Source organism: Cyanistes caeruleus, chromosome 30 (genome assembly GCF_971803275.1).
Source record: "Cyanistes caeruleus chromosome 30, bCyaCae1.hap1.1, whole genome shotgun sequence".
In the NCBI taxonomy this organism is placed as follows: Eukaryota; Metazoa; Chordata; class Aves; order Passeriformes; family Paridae; genus Cyanistes; species Cyanistes caeruleus.
This window is the reverse complement of record NC_141730.1, coordinates 3,756,443-3,777,842: the sequence shown is the minus strand read 5'-3', so window position 1 is coordinate 3,777,842 and position 21,400 is coordinate 3,756,443. Positions and strand designations below refer to the sequence as shown.

At 54.2% G+C, this 21,400-nt stretch overlaps 2 protein-coding genes across 30 annotated transcripts in view; both read right to left on the bottom strand.

Annotated features, from left to right (window-relative positions):
• Positions 1-349: 349 nt before the first annotated feature.
• On the bottom strand, positions 350-2,949 carry CTSK (cathepsin K). Of its 4 annotated transcripts, none has more exons than XM_086866062.1 (8): positions 2,791-2,949; positions 2,191-2,337; positions 1,956-2,078; positions 1,712-1,867; positions 1,422-1,640; positions 1,178-1,343; positions 989-1,094; positions 350-905 (listed from the first exon to the last, which is right to left on the bottom strand). In XM_086866062.1, the coding sequence occupies exons 2-8, from the start codon at positions 2,305-2,307 to the stop codon at positions 806-808; spliced, it is 987 nt and encodes a 328-aa protein (XP_086722188.1). In that variant the 5' UTR covers positions 2,308-2,337; positions 2,791-2,949; the 3' UTR covers positions 350-805. The 4 variants fall into 4 exon arrangements, with proteins under 4 accessions (XP_086722188.1, XP_086722186.1, XP_086722187.1 ...); XM_086866060.1 differs by having other exon boundaries at positions 2,191-2,326; positions 2,791-2,930; XM_086866061.1 differs by having other exon boundaries at positions 2,191-2,319; positions 2,791-2,900.
• Positions 2,950-4,471: 1,522 nt separating this feature from the next.
• Positions 4,472-21,400, bottom strand: part of ARNT (aryl hydrocarbon receptor nuclear translocator) — a 21,268-nt gene continuing 4,339 nt past the window's right edge. For 2 of the 26 annotated variants that reach the window (XM_086866034.1, XM_086866032.1), the window contains exons 2-23: positions 19,183-19,288; positions 18,186-18,230; positions 17,369-17,413; positions 16,425-16,469; positions 13,957-14,170; positions 13,522-13,735; positions 13,373-13,438; positions 13,162-13,261; positions 12,753-12,818; positions 12,560-12,645; positions 12,117-12,193; positions 11,818-11,952; positions 11,312-11,386; positions 10,388-10,539; positions 9,395-9,505; positions 9,128-9,203; positions 8,584-8,707; positions 8,203-8,302; positions 7,663-7,813; positions 7,292-7,451; positions 6,657-6,811; positions 4,963-6,080 (exon numbers count right to left, since the gene is read on the bottom strand). In XM_086866034.1, the coding sequence (XP_086722160.1) occupies positions 5,991-6,080; positions 6,657-6,811; positions 7,292-7,451; positions 7,663-7,813; positions 8,203-8,302; positions 8,584-8,707; positions 9,128-9,203; positions 9,395-9,505; positions 10,388-10,539; positions 11,312-11,386; positions 11,818-11,952; positions 12,117-12,193; positions 12,560-12,645; positions 12,753-12,818; positions 13,162-13,261; positions 13,373-13,438; positions 13,522-13,735; positions 13,957-14,170; positions 16,425-16,469; positions 17,369-17,413; positions 18,186-18,230; positions 19,183-19,286 (2,391 nt within the window). In that variant the 5' untranslated portion in view covers positions 19,287-19,288 and the 3' untranslated portion in view covers positions 4,963-5,990. Of the gene's footprint in view, positions 6,081-6,656; positions 6,812-7,291; positions 7,452-7,662; positions 7,814-8,202; positions 8,303-8,583; positions 8,708-9,127; positions 9,204-9,394; positions 9,506-10,387; positions 10,540-11,311; positions 11,387-11,817; positions 11,953-12,116; positions 12,194-12,559; positions 12,646-12,752; positions 12,819-13,161; positions 13,262-13,372; positions 13,439-13,521; positions 13,736-13,956; positions 14,171-16,424; positions 16,470-17,368; positions 17,414-18,185; positions 18,231-19,182; positions 19,289-21,400 lie in introns of all 26 variants that reach the window. The other 24 variants (XM_086866052.1, XM_086866047.1, XM_086866049.1 and 21 more) reach the window with 15 other exon arrangements.

Sequence of the window (21,400 nt, the reverse complement as noted above, 5' to 3'; positions counted from 1 at the left end):
TTCTTGTGGGCCCACAGTGTCACTGTCACTTGTGTCCCCCCCATGGCCATGATCCCAGGAGGTCCCCAAATCCCTACAGCCCCCAGGGTGCCCCCCCAGCCATGGCTGATGGCCCCTGGGAAGAGATGCTGGTCCCTGGGGAGTGTTTGGGGGACTCTGATGAGGCTGGGGGCATCCTGTGGATCCATCCATCCATCCATCCATCCATCCATCCATCCATCCATCCATCCCAAAACTCCTCAGCAGTTCTTCTCTCCCTGTTCTGCCTCACATGGGGCTCCTTGCCCCTTTGGGAAAAGGAAGAACTTCTCCCATCCCTGTGGCTGTTTCCCAGCACAAAGCAAACCGGTCCAAGCCTTATTCCCGATTTTAGTTGAAAAATGAAGTCACATCATTCTCAGCAGCCTCCTCTGGGATACAGGGTGGAGGGAGAGGGGTCTATGTTCTCCACTGGGAATGTCCCACCTCCACCCCAGTGTTCCTGAGGCAGAGGCTGCTGTGGAACCTGTTTCCTGAAGCATGTCTGGGTGGATTGGCCTTGGATCTAGCCAAGCACAGTCCATGGGAAGGCAGAAGCCAGCATGGCAAAGTGTGGAAAACAGAGTTGAGGGGGGTTTGTCCCCTACTCCCTGCAGGTGGAAGAGGGGTGTCTCTCCCCTTCGTTTTTGAGGGAAATTTCCTTTTTGAGGGAAATTTCTCACGGAGACAAAGAATTCCCCCTGGGAGCACCGTCATCTTTGAGACTGGGAGGGAAGAGGCCAAGCTGAAGGCAGGGCAGTGGGCAGGGAAGGGCTGGGTGTGCTCCTCACATCTTGGGGAAGCTGGCCAGGTTGGCCACGCCACAGGCGTTGTTCATGTTGCGGGCTAGGAGGACGTAACCCTTGTTGCCCCATTCCTCGCCCCAGCTGGAGGGTGGAAAAGCAGAGCCTGAGCCTCTGGAAGTGCCCCAGCCACCTGCAATTCCCAAGTGATCCCAATCCCACAGTACCTGTTCTTGATGATCCAGTGCTTGGTGCCCTTCTGTGCCCCGTAGCCCACGGCCAGCACGGCGTGGTTGATGTTCTCGGCATTGCAGCTCTCGTCGTAGTACACACCTTGGGGACACAGCCGGTGTCACCGGGCACGCCTCAGGCCCCCGAGCAGCCCCACGGCCCCTGATCTCCCCCCAGCCCCTCACCCCGGCTGTAGAACTGGAAGGAGGGCAGGCTGGCGTCGATGCCCACGGAGATGGGACCAATCCGGGCCACCGCCCTCTTCAGAGCCTTCTCATTCCCTTCGGGAATCTCACGGTAGCCGCGGCACTTGGCTGCCTTCCCAGTGGGGCTGTACATGCAGCTCTCGTCCTGCGTGGGGCCGGGAAGGTCGAGGTGAGATGGGGCCGGGAGGGATGGAGGGGGATTTGGGGCTGTTCCCCCTCACACCTGGCCAATGTAGGGATAGGAGTCCTCGGAGTCGATGCCGCGGTTCTGCCGCACGTACTCGAAGGCGTTGGTCATGTACCCGCCCCCGCAGCCGTCGTTGTTAGCCACACAATCCACCAGGTTTTGGGGGCTGAGGGACAGCAGCTTCCCTGTTTTCCTCTTCAGCTGCCCCTCCAGGGCACCCACCGAGCTGAAAGCCCAGCATGAGCCACACTGGCCCTGTGGGGAGACAACAGGTGACACCAGGGTGACACCGGGGTGACCCCCTGCTCCAGGCACACCCGTCTTACCTGGTTCTTGACAGGGGTCACGTAGCCTTTCTTGCGCCAGTCCATGGCAGCCGGAGCTCTCTCGGTCCAGTCGGGGACAAAGAGCGTCTCGTTGTGACGTTGGTGACCACGGGGCACCTTCAGCCCGGTCATTGTCCTCAGCACCTCCTCGCTGCTCTGGGGAAGGAGCCCCGGCGGGTGAGCGGGCGGGTGGCAGCACCCACGGGTGCTCAGCCCCACTCTGTCCCCTCCCAGGGACACCCACCATGTCACCCAGGTGGTTCATGGCCAGCTCGAAGGTGTGGACGCCCAGGGCGTACTCCAGGTTGTGGGTGTTGATGTATTTGAGGTTCTTCTCCCAAATCAGCCTCCGCGTCAGCTCGTCCTCCTGCACCGTGGGGCAAGATGGGCCAGGGGTCCTGCCTGTGCCCCCCGCCCTCGGGACATCCTTGTCCCACCCTGGGGACGTCACTGGGGGTCCCAAGCATCACCCCCCGTACCTTGCCATTGTACTGCTTGCGGTGGGTTTTTTTCCAGAGCTCCCACTGCGCATCGAGTTCCCGCTCCGGGCGCAGCTGGGCCAGCGCCGCAGGGACCAGCAGCAAGGGCCACCACATCCTGGGGAGCGGCTGAACACTGGGGAGAGCCTGAGCCGGGGGGCCGGGTGGAGGCAGCATGCTGTGCCCACCCTCCTGTGGACCTGGGACCCGTCCCTCCCCGGACTGGGGGCCAGGACACCCCCGCGGGCAGCGCTGGCCGGGCGCCGGCATCACATGAGCCGGGACAGCTGGTTCCCGTTACCGCAGCCCGAAGCCGGGGGGGATCTTGGGGTGCAGAGGGTGCAGCCGGGGGGACGTCCCAGCGATCCTGCCCCTCCCTGGCTTCACCCGGCGGCCCCCAGCCCCCCTTGGGGAACAGGAACTTGGGACACGTCCCCGAGCCGGGGGGCCCCGGGCCCGCTGGACGTAAGGTGCCTCAGTTTCCCTTTTTGTGCCTCCGAGGGTCCCGATTCCCTCCCGTTCCCCCTGGGATCGATTTCCCTGGGGAAGAAGCCACCCGCCGCCTCCCTGGGTGTCCTGGGACCCCTCCCCGCCGCTTACCCCGCACGGAGCCGTCGGTGGGAGCGCCGGGACGGGGCCTGCGGGAGCCGCGGCCGCCGCGCTTTTATCCTGCTGGATTGAGGAAGTTCGGAGGCAGCCGGAAAATTTTGGCAGGCGTCGGGCTTGGATGGGCTGGAGGGAAGGAGGGGACGGGGAGGGGGGACGCGGGGGCTGCCCCCGGCTTCACGTGGTGCTGCGGGAGGAGCTGAGTCAGCCCCGGCGGCGGGTCCTGCCCGGGACATCCTCCTGTCCCCGGGACGTTCTCCTGTCCCCGGGACGTTCTCCTGTCCCCGGGACGTTCTCCTGTCCCCGGGACGTCCTCCTGTCCCCGGAACGTTCTCCTGTCCCCGGAACGTTCTCCTGTCCCCGGGACATCCTCCTGTCCCCGGGACATCCTCCTGTCCCCGGGACGTTCTCCTGTCCCCGGGACATCCTCCTGTCCCCGGGACATCCTCCTGTCCCCGGGACGTTCTCCTGTCCCCGGGACGTTCTCCTGTCCCCGGGACATCCTCCTGTCCCCGGGACGTTCTCCTGTCCCCGGGATGTCCCCCCACCCCAGCATCCTGCCCCGGGGACACGCTCCTGTCCCGGCACCCCATCCTGGGGAACAGCCAGTGTCCCCAAGTCCTGCCCGTGGCCGAATCGGATGGGGCTGAGCACCCGCTCCCTTGAGGAGCGGCGGGACGGGCAGCTCGGGGACATGGTGTGACAGCAGGGACGGAGGACAGCTCTGTCCCCAGTGTCCCGGTCCCCCTGCAGTGACTGTCACCTCGTCACGCGGCTCCTGCCAGGACAAGGCAGAAGGTCCCGGTGGCCCGTCCCAGACATGTCACACCGGGGACATCAACTCATCATCATCATCATCATCATCATCACCCTCCATCCACGGGAGCAAGGATGGATCATCCCGGGACGGGAGAGGGGCGGGGGGGATGGAGCAGCACCAAGATGGGGGTGCGTCCCTGTCAGCCCTTCCCGGGGGGGTCCCCAGGAGAGGGGTCACCCCCCGTGTGAGCCGAGCCCTGCGGGGACGGGGGCTGAGTCACCCGGGGCTCCAGGGCAGAACCAGCGGCGGCAGCACGAGGCCCTGACGTGGCACTGAGTGACCGGGAACCGAGGGGACCCGGGGGGGGAATAAATAACGGGATCTGGGGGACAAAACAGGGAGGGGGATTTGGGGACATTCCTCCAAGATGGGGACAGAAAGAGGCAGAAATGAGACCAAGGTTCTAAAAAGGGAAAACCTCTTGTTGGAAAAACTGCAGCCCGGAATCCACTGGAGCCGAGGGACCTGGGGCTGGGACACCCCCGAGGGCTTCAGCTCCTGCCCCCCAGGCAGTTTGGGATAAAATTCCCCCCAGGACCAATGCTGGAGCTCCCAAAGCACCCCGCCTGTCCCCCTGGGAGCCCTGTCAGCCCCTCCTCATCCTCCTCATCCTCCTTCCCAACACGTTTGGCTGGTTTCCTTCTCCCAGGATCTGGGAAATGTGGGGGGTTACAGCCATGGGACCTGCACGGGCACAGGGAAATGGGAATTCTCCTCCTCCTTCAAGAGCTGAAGAGGAAAGGCCCAGGACATGATGGATCACAGGATGTCTCCGAATGGGATGCTCCCACTTACCCGCAGAGAAATTTGGAATAAAATAAAAACAAACAAACAAAAAACCACCCCAAAACAAACTAAAACAAAACCTTCAAGTCTTAATTTTCCAGAGGGAAAAGGAGAGAGAAAAATAAAGCTTCCTGCTGCACTTACAAGAGGGATCTCTCTGGGTTGGTGACACAAAGGTTTCAAAGCTTCCTACATGGGTATTACTCAGGAATGACAGCCCTGGAAGCAGCTCTTGGAAAGGGAGGAGTCTCCCCCTTCTTGCCCCCAACAGCAGAGAGAACCACACAGCCAGCCTGGGGGTCCCAGAGCCCCCCAGCATGCAGGGAAAAGGGGGGGAAACACCCACATTCCACTCAAAACAAAAACAGGCTTCCAGGAAAACTTGGGATCCTTCCCCAGCTGCTGTTGTGCCAAGTTTCTTTCCAAGTCCAACTCTGCAATTAATTTTCCCGTTGGAATTGAAGCAAGAGGGAATCAAACAGTTCTTCCAGCCCCTGAGGAGAGCAGGGTTGGCCACAAGTTGGTTTTTTTTCCCATGGAAAAAGCCAGAAGATTCCATGTCAATGTTTAAAAATTAAAAATTTTATATATATAGATATATATATATATATATATAAAAAAATTCATTCTGTTCCCTACTTTTCCAGCTCTCCTCTTACAGTTTGTGATTTGGCAACAGGATCATCCCATGGCAGGAATTCTTCTTTAAGGAGACGGTGAGTGAGCAAATGTAGTGAAAATACAGTTCCTCAGCAATTCCCTGATGAAATCCAGGGATTCTCCCACATCCAGCTCCACGAGGACTCACGAGGAACTCATCTACCTGTGATAAAAGTTCATGGACAGCGTGGACCAGGTTTTATCCCAAAAAACCTGTTGAAACTTCGGTTTGTGGCAGCACAGAAACCACCAGCTGGAAAACGGATTCATCCAGAAGAAAGCTACATGGGTAATGTTTTTTATGGCTTGTTAATTATCCCGGGGTAACGGGGGGTCGTGGATCACACCAATTTCATTGCACAGTTCACAGGAGAGAGAAGATTCCAAACAAACACTGGAATCTCCACATGGAGCACCCTGGACTGGAGACACCGTAACAACCCTCCAAAAACAGCCAAATCTCCTCCAAAAAGGAGGAAAACGCTGGCTTAGGACACGGATTCTTACTCAAGCATCCTCCAGGATTGTGTTTACAGGGATAACACTTGGAAGAGTTTCTTCCAGCATTTCAAAATTCCAATAGTTTGTGTTTTATAGAAAAAGTCACGGCAGAAAATGAAATAAAAACAGTCAAAGCCACCTTAAAAGTTTGGAAGGGCTGTCTGTGATCCAGACAGGAATCCCTCCAAAAAATTCCACCTGGGAGCGGCTCTGGGAACACGGGGCCTCCGGCCTGGTGGCACTCAAGTCCTGAAGCTTCCAGAACAATCCCACATGGAGGAGGTGTCCAAACCACCTCCTCCTCCACGGCCATCGGAGCTCCACTTCCAGAAGGTGGGAAGGGTTTAGACAGTTCCTTGAGAAAAAGACTCGGCTGTTTTCCTTTACACGTGGATATTGTGGAGAGCTGTTTCCCCTAAGGCTTGTTTTATTCAGAAAAAGAAGGGAATATATTCAACTCTGGGAATTCTTCATTGCTGTAGTTGGGCCCTTGGTCCCCCAACATGGTCAGCATGTCCTGTGAGGATACAAGGAGAGAGTTAGGATCCAGACTGGAGTATCACATATGCAACAGCCTCAAGGTGTGCCAGGGAGGGTTAGACTGGAAATTCAGGGAGTGTTTGGACTCCATCTCAGAGGCTTTTCCAGCCTCAATTCCATGGTTCCGTGATCATGTTGGCAATTTAGTCACGGGTTTGCTGGAATAGATATTGTGGGCCAAACTGGTCCCTTTCCCGAGGGAACACAGGGTCCATGTCCAAGGCAAATTTAAGGACAGCAGCAAATTTAAGCTATAATCACCAACTGCTGGGAGGAGATTATTATAAATTCTCAGGAACTAATTTTAACTTCAATGGACTGTAGCTTTTTTTCATTATTAATTAGAATTAGAAGGGTTAATCCAACTGGAATTTCACTCTGATTCTGCAACAGACCAAGACACAAAGCCAGTCCTGCCCTCTCCACTTCCAGCTCCATCAGATTTTCCAGGATTTGGGACCTCCCCAGTTGATTTTGACCACAGGGACAAGCTCTGGGTGATTCAAGATCAGTGGATCCCACGGGCCTGGGAGGTTAAAAAGCTCCATCTTACTGGGAAGACCTCAGGCTGGCTGGGCTGGGGCTGCTGCACGTGCTGCTCCCCGGATCCTGGGCCGTGGTGCTGTCCTTGCCACTGCGGCCACATTCCCACGGCGTCGGCGGCGCGGGGCTGGAACGGGGCCGGGGTCTGCGCTGCCTCTGTGGCTGCTGGGCAGAGAACACAGGCAGTGAAGCACCCCTCCTCTGGGAATCTCATTCCTCCAGTGCTCTCACGGGACTGGGAAGGGCAGTGCTCTGTGTGGGGCCGCTGCTGGTGGCAGGACAGGGTCACCCTCCAGGAATTCTGGCCACAGGTTGAGAATTCAGGTGTTTGCCATGGGATAGAACAAAGGGACTCCCAGAGGGGTTTGTTTCCTGCCAGTTAGCCTTAAAATGGTTCAAAATTCATCTGCTGGGATGAGCCCAGATTATCCTGAGCTGGGAGGGATCCACAAGGACCACCGAGTCCAGCTCAGTGGTTGGAGGATGACTGAAGGTGATCATTGTCAATCAAAGTACAGATTCAACTCTGCTCCCCACATTTAGGCACTCCCAAAACCCACAAAAAATGATGGAGAGCACATCCCTCCACAGCTGGATGCTCCCAGCTTTCCTCCCAGGGTTTTTTTCCCCCCAGTCCCCACTCACTGAAGCCTGTGCCGCGGCTGGCCAAGGCTGGGTACGGCACCGTGGTGGGAGAGGCCGTCGATCCCGGCCCTGCCATGGAGCTGAAGGAGGACGGCGTGCCCTGGAATGTGCCCATGCTGAAGGAAGGCGGTCGGGTCTTCACGGCCTGGGATGCCACTTGCTGTAAGAGAGGAAAAACACGGGAGAGGAAGAGGAGGCACGGATTCACCCCGACCCTCAGCTCAGGGAGGAGCTGCCGGCTCAGCCCCGAAGGAGGAAGCACAGGACACGCAGCGCTGCAGAGTGGAAGCGGGACGGTTCCCCACGGAGAGCAGGGTCTGGAAGGCAGCGGGGACCCGGGGGCCTGCACCTGAGGGTTCGGGCTGTGCTACCTGGGGTGTGAACACTGGCCGTGTCCCTGGAGCCCAGGTGGTCCCGCTGACCTGAGCTGGGGTGGAGTGGCGGGGAATCTGCGGTAAGATCCGGCCGGCAGGTGAGGGCTGCTGCTGGATGATGTTCACTGGAGGGACCATGCTGCTGCTCCTGGAACAGAAGAGCTGTCTGAGCCCACGGAACAGCACTCACAGGAGGAAGAGGCACCAGACCCTTCTGCTCAAGTTGTTGGTGGAGGGAAATGAGCCCAACAATTGGGATAACTCTGCCCATCTGGGAAGGGTGGCCACCCCTGGAGCATCCCAGGAATGTGTGGATGTGGCACCTGGGGACTGGGGTCAGTGGTAAACACAGGTTAACAGTCAGACTTGATGGTCTTAGAGGGCCTTTCCAACCTGAATGATTCCATGATTCTATACTGGGAAACAGGTGAGAGGAACCTCTGGGGTTGTGTACACCCAGATCCTGGGCATGTCCAAGGCACAGCGGAGGAAACAGAGGGAATGGGGGCAGGAGAAGCTGGCCAGGTGAAGCCTCACCTGAAGTTCTCAGCAGGCCGTGCAGCAGTGAAGGTGTTTCCCTGGGCAAAGAGGGGCGGGTTGGCCGGCATGGTGCTGGCAGGGATGGCTTTGCTCTGGTCTGCAGAGAGAGCACGAGTCATTTTTGGGCTGGGACATCTCAGGAACAGAGAACCACTCGGAAGAGACGTGTCTGTGTGAAGGAAGACTCCTTTGTTCCTTCTCCAGACACAGACTCCAGATGATTTCATTAAATCCCGTTTAATTTGATTTCCTCTCCATTTTCTACTCAACTCGCACGGAGTTCTCTGGGGTCAGAGCAGCCAGTGCAGACAGGGAGCAGGGAGAACTGCTCCGCAGGGCAGGCAGGGAGGGAGGAGCAGACGTATGCTGCTGACCCACCTGCGCTGATGCCGGGGAAGATGTCCCCGAAGCGAGGGTCCCGCTCCTGGCTGAACAGGCTCTCGGCCTTCTCCAGGGGCTTGCTGTGCTCGGGGCCGGCAGCGCTCACAGGCTGGACGGGCACCTGGGGCGGGACACGGCTGCTCACACCTCGGCACAGAGCAGGGCAGCGCGCGGAGCCGCTGCGGGCCCGGCTGCTCCCGGCGCTCTGATGCGCTTTCCTGGGACAGCGGGGCCGTTCGGGATGCCCAGTCACATCCCTGGAAGTGCCCAAGGCCAGGCTGGACAGGACTTGGAGCAGCCTGGTGTGGTGGAAGTGTCCCTGCTATGGCAGGAGGTGGAAGTGGATGGGCTTTAAGGTTCCTTCCAACGCAAACTATTCCAGGATTCCGTGATTCCACATGATAAACAGTGGAATCGAGCAGAACCTTCCCCTCAAACCCCACCTCAACCTGGTGCCACCACCTCTAAACCTCCAGCAAAACGGTGACTTACAACAGTGCAGAACAACAAACAGGGAGTGCCCAAATCCCTCTGGACTCACCTGTGAGTGCTCGTACCCAGCCAAGCTCTCCCTTCCTGGGCCCACTTCCAGCTCTGCCTGCGGTGGCTGCTGCTGCCTAAAACAGAGAGCGTCTGTAACAGGGGAACACACACAGGCTGCTGAAGAAAACTCCCAAGGGAACAGGGCTGGGTGGTTACACCAGGGATTTGTCAGCCTGCAGTTCCTGGCTGCAGAGAGGGGAATTTGGGAATGAAGGGTGTGTGAGGGGAAGGCAGAAATGGGAAAAGGAGCTGAGCTCCTCCTGACCTTGAGGGCAGTGGGGCTGTGCCCATGTCCAGGGGAAGGCTGACGCTCTGCCCCAGCTGAGGCCTTGGCATGGAGTTTGCCAGGGCAGGACGGGACTCCTGGCTCGAGTTCCTTCAAAGCATACACAGAAAAAAGAGATTTTAGAAGTCCCAAGTGGTAGCAAAAGCTGGGTCCTGTAGGTAGCGGGCTGTGGCTGGCTGATGCAAACTCCATTTGAGTGAAGGGGTTTTTGGGTGAGTTTCCACCCAAAAGGAAAGCTGGTGTCATGGAACAGGATGCTCCAGATGTGGGGGTTGTGCCTCTCTCCTCCACATTCAGTCCCAGCACACCTCAAACACAACCACAGAGACACTGCTGCTCTGCTCTGAACTTCCACAGGGGTTTAGGATTCTGGATGTGGGAATGGCTGCATGTGGAACAAAGAAGTTCAAAGAGTGAGATTTCCTGCCTGGGGCAGGAAATCAGGCCTGCAGCACATTTCAGCCCTGCAGGGAAGCAGTGCTACTTTGCCTCATGGCAAAAAAAGCCTGGATTTCCCTTTCCCAGGCAATCCAGCCTTCTGTTTGCGTGCTGGAGCTGCCCCTGCCGAGCCTGCAGCTCTAGATCACACACAGGCACAATTTCTAGGTCCTTTCAAGGGGTGTGGAGCTTCCTCATGGAAGCAGAGAGCAGCTCTGACCATTCCCAAAGATGAGACCCCTTGGGATGCCACAGGAATCCAAGAGCCTCCTGAGGCAGACTTCAGCAATTTCAGGCACTGCTGGAGCTGAATTTTCTCAGCTTAAGCTACACAACAAGACAGCCAAAGGCATTACAATTCCTGCACTTTTTAGTCCTGCAGTGCCTGGCACAGCCCAGCAGAGAACGGGAGCTGTAGGGCCTTGGGGACTTGTCCAGGTTTGTGTAAATTGATGTGAGGCTGGTGAGGGGGAGAGGATGAGGCTCCCCAGCTCTGGGGAGCTCTGCACTGAGAGCCCTTCTGCAGGCACTCACTTGACGTTGGTGTTGGTGCAGATGATGTACTCGATCTCATCCGAGTAGGGGTTCTGGAAGGTGAACGAGCTGGTTCTCATCCACAGCCATTCCCGGTTTTTGGATCGGAAGCGGAACATGACTGACAGAACCTGGCCTTTTAACTTCACCACCTAAAAAAAACGGAAAGACATCAGTAGCACCTGGTCAAAGGTGGGGAGAGCAACGAGTTCCTCCCCCAGACCCCTGCGATGGCCCTTTGCCTCAAACCTGGACCACCTCGTCTCAGTCTTCCCAAACCAAATGGCGCTATTCCCTTGGGATAGCTTGATTCCTGAAGGATACAGGAGGGGAATCTAAAATCCCCTTTTTGGCTTCACTTCTCTTATCTCTTTGCACTGGTGAGATGTATGAAAAAGCCTCCAAGAAATGAAACACATGCTGTCGCTTCCCGTTCCAAGGGTTTGGAGCAATGGATATGAGCAGCTGGTTTTTGGAGTCATGAAAGCACAGGGGCAGCCTTACCTGCCCTGCCACCAGTCCAAGGCCCTCAGAAATAACAGAAACGACAACAGGGCAAGAGAACCACCTCCACTGCGGGTTCTGCAGCACTGGGCTGGGCCCTAGAGATGAACCAGGGTTTCAGCCAACTCAGGCAGGCACTTGGGAGCCACATCCCTGGCCCTAAAAGCCAACTGGACCAGCAGCCAGAGCTGGAGTTAAGACTGGATTCAGGAGTTAAGTAATCAGATGCTTCTGTTCCGTTTTGCATTTAATGACACCACTAAATCTGCAACTGTTGCTATAGGAGAATTATCTAAGCTTTGTTGTTCTTGGTTTTCCAGTCAATTTCGTTGCTTTGCAAGCACCACGACATTCCAATCTCGGAATAAACTCCAACCTGAATTCCACCCTGCATGCAAAGGGCAGCTACAATGCTTTTACCTGTTGAAAACTGTCCCGTAAAAGCTGCTGGTCTTCTGGATGGCAGAAATCCACAATGTCTTTCCCCAAAAGTTCCTATTTTTGAAGGAATTGTGAGAGATTGAGTCAGTTCATCTGGCAGGCAGATTAAATAATTAATCTGTATTTGGACAGGTAGTTCCTGCTCCTTCCCCCCAAATTCCTGTTACACAACACAAGCACAAGAGCTGGTGTGCTGTTTTTTAAAAGAAAAGCACAACAGCCGTTGATTAATGTTTGATCTTTAACTCAATTTGAAGCAAAAATGGCTTTAATTGACATTTGACATAATCCAGAGACACCCAGCCTTCCCATGATCAAAGGACTTGGAAAAACACATGGAAAAGCAACCAGTGGAGAAGAAACACATGTCTGGGTTAACCCTGGGCACGGTTTATCAGCTCTGCTGGACAAGCAGAGCCATGATGTAGAAGGAAATTTAAGTTCAAAGAGCACTTTTTTCTTGAGAAGCTCCCAAAGGTCCTCACCTGGGGCTGGTAACCCACGGTGGCCACGCAGCGGTGGTCGATGAAGGTGAAAATTCCTTCGGTGTTGTGTCGGGAGATGAATTCTGTGGGCTGGCAGACGTTGTTCATGTCTGTGCAGTTGGGGGAGCTGGTCACCTGCCAGGAGCACAGGGAGAGTCAGTCACCAGCCCTGCCTGCACCTGAGCTGCCAGCCCTGCTCTGCGATTTCTGGCCACTGGGGAATGTTTTCAGACAGAAGAGTTTGAATTTGGGGACTCCCAGGACAAGGCAGTGCTGGAAAAGGGGAGCAGGGCACTCACCTGGAGCCTGCCAATGGCCACGAGACAGAACTTGCTGCCCTGGCCAGCGTCGGGGTCATCGTCAGGCAGGGAAACACCTGGGAGGGGAGGGCCAAGAATTCCAGCAAGGTTAGTACAGGAAAAATGGCTCATTTCAGAGGAACAGACTCAAGACATCTCCGTGCCCTGGTTTTTAACCCAATACCCTTCCCCATGAAGGGATTTTGGAAATTAAGGTGCCCCCCCTCCCCCAGTGAAAGTCTCTGAATTTCAGACATTTCAGTATTATTTTCATCCTCTACAAACAGAGATCTGCTGCTTGGCCTGCAAAAACTGGGTCAATCTTGAAATGAAAGTCAGAGATAGGTTTGCAAAGCACTTCCTGGCACCTTCAGCTCCTGGAGTGGCAACTTTAGACCACGTGCTGTTAAAGCCAGCCCACCTGACCACAGGTGAATCATTACCTGCTGGGGGCCAGGCTTTGATGTAGCCCGTGCAGTGCACGACGACGTAGTGAGGCTCTCCATCCTTGGCTGCACCTAAACCATTCCTTGGGAGAGAGAAACAGGTTGTGCTGCAGTGGGGGAAGGTGAGGGAAGGGGATCAGCTGTATTATTTTTATGCTGTATGTATATAAGCTATTTATGTATCGTTTACCTGCAGCGATTCCTCATGAAGCTGAGACGATTGACAGAGACTGGATCCACAGAGCTGTTGCCACACCTGCACCAGGGTTAGAAAGGATTTGGTCTTTTTTGATTAACGTGAAAATAATTTGGGTATCTTGAATAAGAGGAACTTCCATCACACAAACCCCTTGTTCTGAAGAACTCAAGGGAAGTGACACTTGGGGCTAAAACTAATTGCTACTTTAAACTGGATCTTCTACAACAACAGGGCAAACAAACGTCTCGAGAACTTGACTGTAGGGAATGCTCAGCCATGTTCTATCATGTCTAGATCAAAATGAGCCCAAAAATAGCTGAAATAAAAGCATGGAAGGGCCAGGGTTAGGGAGCAAGTTTGGTGTTAGGCCCAGAGATTTCCCCAGGGAATTGCTTCCCACCTCATTCGGCAGATGAAAGATCTCCGGGAGCCCATGCACATCCTCATGGACTGCTGCCCTTCCTTCTTCACCGTCCCCGTCTTCAAATCCAGGATGCGACCTAAAAAAAGAGAAAGGAGATGCTGCTGCACTGGGAGTCCTTCCAGCAAGACAGGTGTGGCACCAGGTAACGCAGTGGGAACTGGCAGGACACGAGTGTCACCGGTGATACCTTTAGATGCATTCTCAGGGGGGGCTGCAGCATCCTTGGTAGAAAGGCACCAGGGCTTGGTTCCCTCTACAAAGGGAAGGGTTTAATCCAAGTCCTCCGCAGGCTCTCCCACCCGCCAGCCCCCCGCGCCCCTGCCCGTGCTGCTGTACCTGTCAGGGCGTTCTCGGAGGTGGAGAGCTGCTCCCGCAGCTTGCCCACGTCGTCGGGGTGCACCTGCTCGTACAAGGTGCTGCCGAACCACTCGGACTGCGGCTGGTTCAGCACCGGCGTCACCGAGTCCGACACGTACACCACGCGCCCCGTCTCGCAGGACACGATGAACAGGAAGCCATCAGCTGCCTCCAGGATCAGGTGTTTGAGTTCCTGCAGACACACAGACACCTCTCAGCTGCACAGCCAAAACACACCCTGGGTTTGGACTTTTTCCTCGCACCCATCGTTTAATTTTCCCCTCTGATTGCTGTAATTCCCACAAAGCAGCACCAGGCCAAGATCAGGTTTCAGGGACACCTCACTGTGGCTCTCCAGGACCTTAACGGGGCTCAATAAAAAGAGAAAGAGGGACCTTTTGTATGGACAGAGACCTGGTCGGTGAGAAAGGAGGGTTTGTAGGTGCCATCTGTGGAGGTGTTGCCAGTACCACGCAGGGACTTCATGTGGGACACGGCCATGCGCAGGATGGTCAGCTTGTCCGGCTTGCGGGCCAGGGCGCTGCACGTGGGCACCATGTCCGACAGCTCCGTGATGTAGGCCGTCATCTTGTTCCTCCTCCTGCGCTCGATCTCGCTGTGGTTCTCCCTGCGAGAGGCCGAGGAGGAGAAAAGGAGGAAGGTGAAGTCACCGGGGTGGGAGGCTCAGACGCGTCCCCACGTCAGCGCTCACAGGACACACAGAGATGCACCGGGGCCGTCAGGATTAGGAGTCAAGCCTCACATGCTGGGCGTGCACAGGGAGCGTGGAGACGGGCAAGGAGGAGAGGCTACACCTGCACCTGCCTCGAAGTCACAGCGGCTCTGTGGAACCTGCGGCCAGCGAGGAGCTGGGCTCACCTTCCCCACCCAGCCCACAGCACTGCAGGAAGCCAAAGGAATCGCTCCTCTGCTCCCAAAACGGGGTCACCTCACTGCAGGTGACCTCAGCACTGTCCATCCGAGGGTGCATGAGACCATCACACCCACCAGGTCTGCAGCTACAGCTTGGGCACCTGCTCTTCTTGGAGGTGTGAGAGCTCTAAGGCTCCTCCCAACCCCAGACACCCCAGAGTTCTGAGAGACCTGAATTAGCTGGGTCTCACCTTGCAACTTCTCAGTGACATCAAGAGCCCTTCCCCTGTCACAGCAGGGAAAGCTTCCAAGCAGCTCACACCTCATTCCTGCACAGATGACCACGGCCAGCCAACGCGGGCAGCCCAGGAGCAGGCAACACCTGGCTAGTGGCACCGACCTCTAAAGAGGCTCTTGGCACCCCTGTGGCTCACAGGGCACAGCTCCCTTCAGTCCCACAGACCAGAACTTGGTTCTTTTATCCAGGATACATAATTTAACTGGGTTCCTAAGGTGGGTTTTCCAGAACAGAGCTTAAAAGCCAGGTTTCCTATACAGAAAGATGGATCAGGTGCAAGGAAGCACATGGTGGGAAGTGAAATGAGATGGAAGTGTTGGAAGGAACAAGGATAGGCAGGTGAATAAACAGGATAAATACAAAAATGGAGCATTTATCACTACAAGGTGTGTGCAAACATTCACTGACCTCACCTTTGGGGCAGCTTCTCTAAACCCACAAGCTCAGGTATGAAAAACAAAGATCCTTCAACTACAAAAGCTACTGGGGAATCACCAGACATTTACATTTCACTTGCCCACTGTCACTCTGCCACGAGGAAAGGATGGGAGGACTGGGATTGTCCATCCTGGGGGATGAGAAGGCTCCAAGGAGACCTCGGAGCGTCCCCAGTGCCCAAAGGGGCTCCAAGAGAGCCGAGAGGGACCTGGGACAAGGCCTGAAGGGACAGAACAAGGGGGAATGGCTTTCCACTGACACAGGGCAGGGCTGGATGGGATTTTGGGAAGGAATTCTTCCCTGAGAGGGTGGGGAAGCCTCTGGCAGAGGCTGCCCAGAGCAGCTGGGGCTGCCCCTGGATCCCTGCAAGTGTCCAAGGCTGGGCTGGATGGGGCTTGGAACAGCCTGGGATAGAGGAAGGTGTCCCTGCCATGAACAAGATGAGCTCTAAGGTCCCTCACAACCCAAACCACTCCATGCTTCTCTGAAATGTTCTTTGCTCCTGGGAACAAACCCTTGGAAGGCTTCCCAAGCCTCACCTCTGTGCCTTCCTGATCCCCTCAAACATTTCAGCACAGCTCAGTGCAGCCAGCAAAGGCACTTTGGGGGGCAGGGTTTGGTTTGAAGACAAAACTGCCCAGGATTGCTTAAATCTGCAAGGTGGGAAGCAAAGGGCAAAAGGCTGCTGCAGGTGTGCACAGGTGACAAATCACCTGCACGTGGGCACAGGTGTCCTCAGGGCCCGTTCCTGGATTCGGGGTGCAGCATTCCAGCTGACTGCTCTGGTGCTCTCAGGAAGTCTCTCATTAATTACTGATAGAAACCCAGGGAAAAATTAAATCCTGTTTCCAGTGAACCACCTTCCCTGGCAGGAAAACACCTGAGCTAACACACCTTTTCCTGCCTCTTCTGAGAGGACACAAAACCTTCCCAGATGGACAACTTGGACAAGAGGAACCGTGTTTAGTATAGGTTAGCAAAGCTACAGGTGAAAGCAGGAGCCCAACCCTGTGGCCTTTGGTAAACAAATCCTATCATGCACTCCCGAAAAACATCCTTCCAAGGATGAGGTGTGCCTTTCCTCAATGCCTTTCCCCTCCTAATCCCAATTCCACAGCCATTTCCAGGAGTCTGTTAAATCCTCTGCAGCAGATGAGGGAAGGAGGGGAAAAAAACAAAAAAAAACAAAAAAAAAAAGAGAAGGGATGCCTAGAGAAACATTAAGGAAAGGAAAAACTCTGCTTGTCCATGCTTGAAATCTCCATTCTCCTACCTGGCAAGTCTCTCCTTATCCGCTGAACTCTGCTCATCATCAGACCTAAAAATAAAATTAGCCAGCTAAGCTAAAAATGGAAAAAAAGTTGAAAGAAATGGAAAAAAAAAAATGGAAAGATGGACTAGGAAACCCAGCCTAGGGACGGGTCTGTTTTGCAGAGGAGCAACTCCATAAAATAAAACAGTCATTAGTGTGCAACATTCCACATTAAACTGGTGCCTGGTGTGCTGAATTTTAAAACTTTTTCTGAGGCTGTGACCAAGTTCTAATTTGCTTATTTCTAATATTAGAAATATTCTGATATTTCTAGCCTATTTTTTTTATTTACTTCACTTCAGAAGGACTCAAACCACTTAAAAAGCTGGAATTCCCAGCTTGGAATTCCCTGCAGCCCTTTGGCAGGTAACAGCAGGACAGTGACCCCTAAATCCTGGGGCCCCCTCCTGGCAAGAGGGACATTGATGGGCTGGAGTGTGTCCAGAGAAAGGAGCAGAGCTTCAAACAGCTGTAAAAATACCACGGGCTCGGTCCCAACGCTCAGAGATACTATCAGACACCAAAAACTGATCAAAGTGATCCCTACAGTCTCCAGAAAATCCCCAATTTGTGCAGCTTCTGCGTAATTCCCCACAAAACACACAAAGCACAACGCGTGCCAGGAAAGCCTGTTCAAGGAAAACTTGTACTAAGCAGGAAACTCGAATCTCTGCAAGTTTCTTGAGCAGGATGAAAAGAATGAGAGTCCAAGGCCAGAGCTGAAAGGAATGGTGAAAAAGAGGAATGTCATCACACTCAATGAACTGGTCCAAAAAACATCAAGGAGTACGTGTGGATCCCTTGGAGCACCTTCAAGGAGAGATGATCGTGAGAAGGATGCTGAAGGATCCCTCTCAAATTAAAGTTTTTTGGCACAAAAAGATTTAAAATCATCGAATTCTTACCTGGCAAATCTCTCTTTATCGTTTGGCATCGGGTCATCATCACATCTAGGAAAAGGGGGAGAGGTTAAAGTGTTTACACTTTGTTCTTTCCCAAAAAAGCAGCGAGAGAACAAGGTTTAATGACTGCCACAGAAAATGCCCGGGGTTCAAAAGGCCGCCCTGGCTGCGGGTGGGCACTGCAGCACAATTCACTGATCACCCCAAACACCATGGGTGAGCTACTGGCATCTCCTCCACAGGGTTCTCCACAGCACATTCCATGTGGTGGGATCACACTCCATTTAATCCCATACCAAGAAATAGATTAAACTGCGCTTGGAAGATGAAGGTAGCCCAAACCAGGACCTCCATCCAAGGGTTTCTCCTGGTAAATCCTACATCCATCATCCTGAAACCATTCCATGGCCACCCCTAAAGCACGGGAACGCAGGGAATTCCAGTGCCACTGGAGTTATTCAATCCTAAACCCTGCAGTGAGGCTACAAATAAACGACACAAGATATTCCAACTCTTCTGTGTTCCATATGGGTCACGAGGAGATGCTCGCAGCCTCGCCAGCTCCTCGGGAATAAGGATGTCTCTGGAACTGAAGCATCCTTACAACAGATGAGGATTAATTAACAATGCCTGAGGCAGTAACAAAAGATGGAGGAATATTGCTGACTGGGAGAAAGGGAAGGGTTTGAGGAACTGGAGCAATTCCCACCGCTTCCAGAGAGGAAAAGCCACAGGAGCAGAAAGATCTCGCTCCAGTGAAAACACACAGACACAGCTAGACCACAGGACAGAAACTTCTGGATGCCACACTCTCCCTCACCTGAGGAATTTACTGTTCCCTTCTCCATCATCATCAAAATCAAGCCTGAAAAACAGAAAAAAAAGATAACTGTTAGCCAAGTGGTTTCTCCTTTAAATTACCTTTCTATCTGTCCCCATGGATGCAGATGACTCCTGAAAGGAAAAATCAAGTAATCACAATGCAATATAGTGATTGTGACGTAAAACAAACAACAAAGTTTGGAAAGGGGCCTCTTTTAGGTGTCTATCAGGAGCAGAGCAAGAAAAAACAGTTCCAAAGGAAGAAAACACACTTGGAGCATTCCACTGCATCCCAACCTTCTGTTCCAAAAGCCTGGATCTCCTAGGAGAATCAGGGACCATCAACAGCCTACAGAGGACGTTTCACCTTTCCTTCTGGGATGGAAAGCTGGCAGCAGGCAGCATGGGAGGAGCTGCAGGGCAGTGGGAGCATCAGCAAACGGGGCTGAAGGAAAGAGTCTGAGTGACTGGGAGGGGCGCAGGGACAGATTTCAGTTTGCTTGAAAATTACGAGGCAATTTCTCCTGCCAGAAATCTGGGAACAGTCGCTCAACTCCCTTTGAATTTGCAAAGGCATTTTTAGCAAACAAAAAGCCTCCCACAAGCACACTGTGGCTTCCCCCCACCCCTCCCAGGGACAGCACAGCTGCAAAGGTTGGGGTAAGGATCCCAAAATTCTCTGCTCCTCCAGTTCTTGCAGCAACTCCTGTCTTGCTTTCAATCCTCGGTGTGCATTTGCTCCTTCTGCGAGGTGCAAAGCTTTTAATCCCCTCTGAATATGTCACTTAAGCCCCTCTTCAAGGAGTGTAGCTGGCACACAACCACAGAGGGAAAGGACTGGACAGAGCCCACCTGAAGGAACCAGGAAACTTCTCAGAAGCAGCCACAGCTGCCCCTCCTGAGGCTGACGGCTCTTTCTGGAGAACAAAACTTCCGCAAAAAGGCCCTTTTCCCACAGCCCTCCCCGAGCACAGCCCCAGCACTCACTCACTCACCCGGGCCGTCTCTTGCTGGGCCTCTGAGCTCCTCCAGCCTGGGCTCCCGACCCGGAGCTCCCGGAGCCAACAGCTGCACCCAGCGAGGAAACATCGGATGCCATCTCTAAACAGGAGTGGAAAAATCAGGGAAATCAAGCAGTACTATGTCCAAGCCCCTCTGGCTCAGTGGAACACTCCCCAGCAGAAGCAGTTGTGTGTCAGCATCTGCTGGGGCTGAGGCAATGTGTGCTTGTGTCCTTTCATCTGCTGTAGCCGTTCCCAGCGCGGAGCACACGCTGCTTCCTCAGCTGGAGAGCTGAGGCTGCCAAATTAAAAGATGTGGTCTCTTTTTTGGAGAGGGGAGGAGCCTGGTGGGAGCAGGGAAGGGGCTGAGGCCACACGATGAAGGAGGGAGGAGGAGCAGAGCTGCGAGTTTCCCTGAAGACACCAACTTGCAGAGGGCTCATTTCCCAATCTGAGACAAAGAATGAACCAAAATGCCCGTAAAGCACCTCAAAACCCATCACTGCTCAGCTGGTCACTTCTGGTCCTCACCAGTACAGACCGGTGGGCACCACGGGCAGCACTGCTGGCCTGCCTGCGCTCTTGCACAAGCGCCTGCAGCACCCTGGATGAGTGCGAGGTGTCCCAGCCATGGCCCAGGTGATCTCTACGGTGCCTTCCACCCCAAAGCAGACTGTGATTAGAGCATTCCATTTTCCTGTATTTTCCCCTAATCCTGGTTGTTCAGGAGCACAGGTAACAGGGTCTGCAATTGTTCAGAGCTTGCTCAGTGTGGCTTACACTGAATCTACATGCCAGCATCGCCATCAGAGCCCAACCAATGTTCCTCTACATTCAAACAGTCTGCTCCACATCAGAAATGAGTTTTTAAATCCATTATACACCATTTTTTCCTGTTTCTGCAGCCCCCAAACCACTTCTGCTTTATCAAAGCAGGTACCCAGACACCCCCAAAACCCCAGTGTTGGGCTTCCCAAACCACCCCCAGCAGGAAACAGCCACAACTGGGGGGACAAAGTTAAGAACTGAGGTCAGGTTTAATGAACTAGGGGAAAATGGGCTTTAAGGTGGAGTTCCCAAGTTCTTCTCCACTCCCCAAAGCTAGATTTCAGTCCAACAATAGTTTAATTTCACTTCCAGAGTTGGATATTGGTTTATTTACAGCTAAAAGTGGAGCTGTACAATCACCTCTGTGGTGTGCCTGGACCTCAAAGCGAACACGCTCCCAAATTTCTGGTATTTCTGCCAAAATTAAACCTCTTTTACCACATTAACGCTCCCAGCCTCTCTGCCTGCCTGGTTTGTTTTCCTACAAGCAGCTGGCGTTGCTGAGGAAGCCTTTTCCTTGCCAATCCATAGTATTTCCCAGGGGTGACTACAGTATGGAACAAGCATCCAGCTCAAGGCTTGGCAGCTGAAGGAGCCAACAGCAACAATCCCAACCAACAGTGGGAGTGAGCACAGCCCATCCAACACCAGCTCCAGCAACAAACACCAGGATCCTCTGGAATTCAAAAATACATCTGGAGAACAAAAAAAAACCAGAGGTGGAAACCCTTCCCCATCTCCTTTCTGCTCGATTTTGGAACACTCAGATGCCGCTATGCCCCATCCCTTATTCCCAAGAGAAGTCCCAAGGTGACATCCAAGGATTTTGTTTAACAAAATGAAGTTTCAAGTGGGAATAAAGCAGGTCAGGAAGGTTCCTCCTTTTCCCCAGCCATATCTGAACATGGTGAGAACAGAGGTGAAGTTTCTGGAGCACAGAGGATAATCCCTTTCTTGAGGGGAAGGAATTTCCGCTCTGGGCAGGGGAAGGAAGTGACACGGTGCTGTTCTCCGGACCCAGCTCCACACAGGGGGACACAGGGAATTGCTTTTTAAGCTTTTGAGATTTCCCAGGAGCCCGGTGCAGGGATCCCATGAGGAACCTGCTTGACAGCAGGCTTCAGCTTCCCACGGAGGAACATTTCCCTCTCGTGGCAGCCCAGGACAGACTGAGGTCCAGCACCAGGACCTGGCACCGCTCCGCAGGGAGGCCAGAGCGGCCACAGCCTCCCAAAACCAGGGACAGCACGGGCAGAGGGATGCCATGGGAAGAGGCCTGGCTTTCCCACCCTTTGGGATTTCTGGGAAACGCACAGGAACACGGAAATTCCTTCCCAACTTCTGTCTTCTCCCCAGTCCGAATGCGAGCACCGTGACACTGAGG

Excerpts from the sequence above, each read along its gene's own strand:
- CTSK (XM_023941741.2), bottom strand. The coding sequence starts at position 2,460 with ATGCCGGCGCCCGGCCAGCGCTGCCCGCGGGGGTGTCCTGGCCCCCAG. Across the intron at positions 1,344-1,421 it reads CCTATCCCTACATTGGCCAG|GACGAGAGCTGCATGTACAG; the intron begins GTGTGAGGGGGA and ends GGCCCCACGCAG. Across the intron at positions 906-988 it reads CACTGGATCATCAAGAACAG|CTGGGGCGAGGAATGGGGCA; the intron begins GTACTGTGGGAT and ends TCCACCCTCCAG.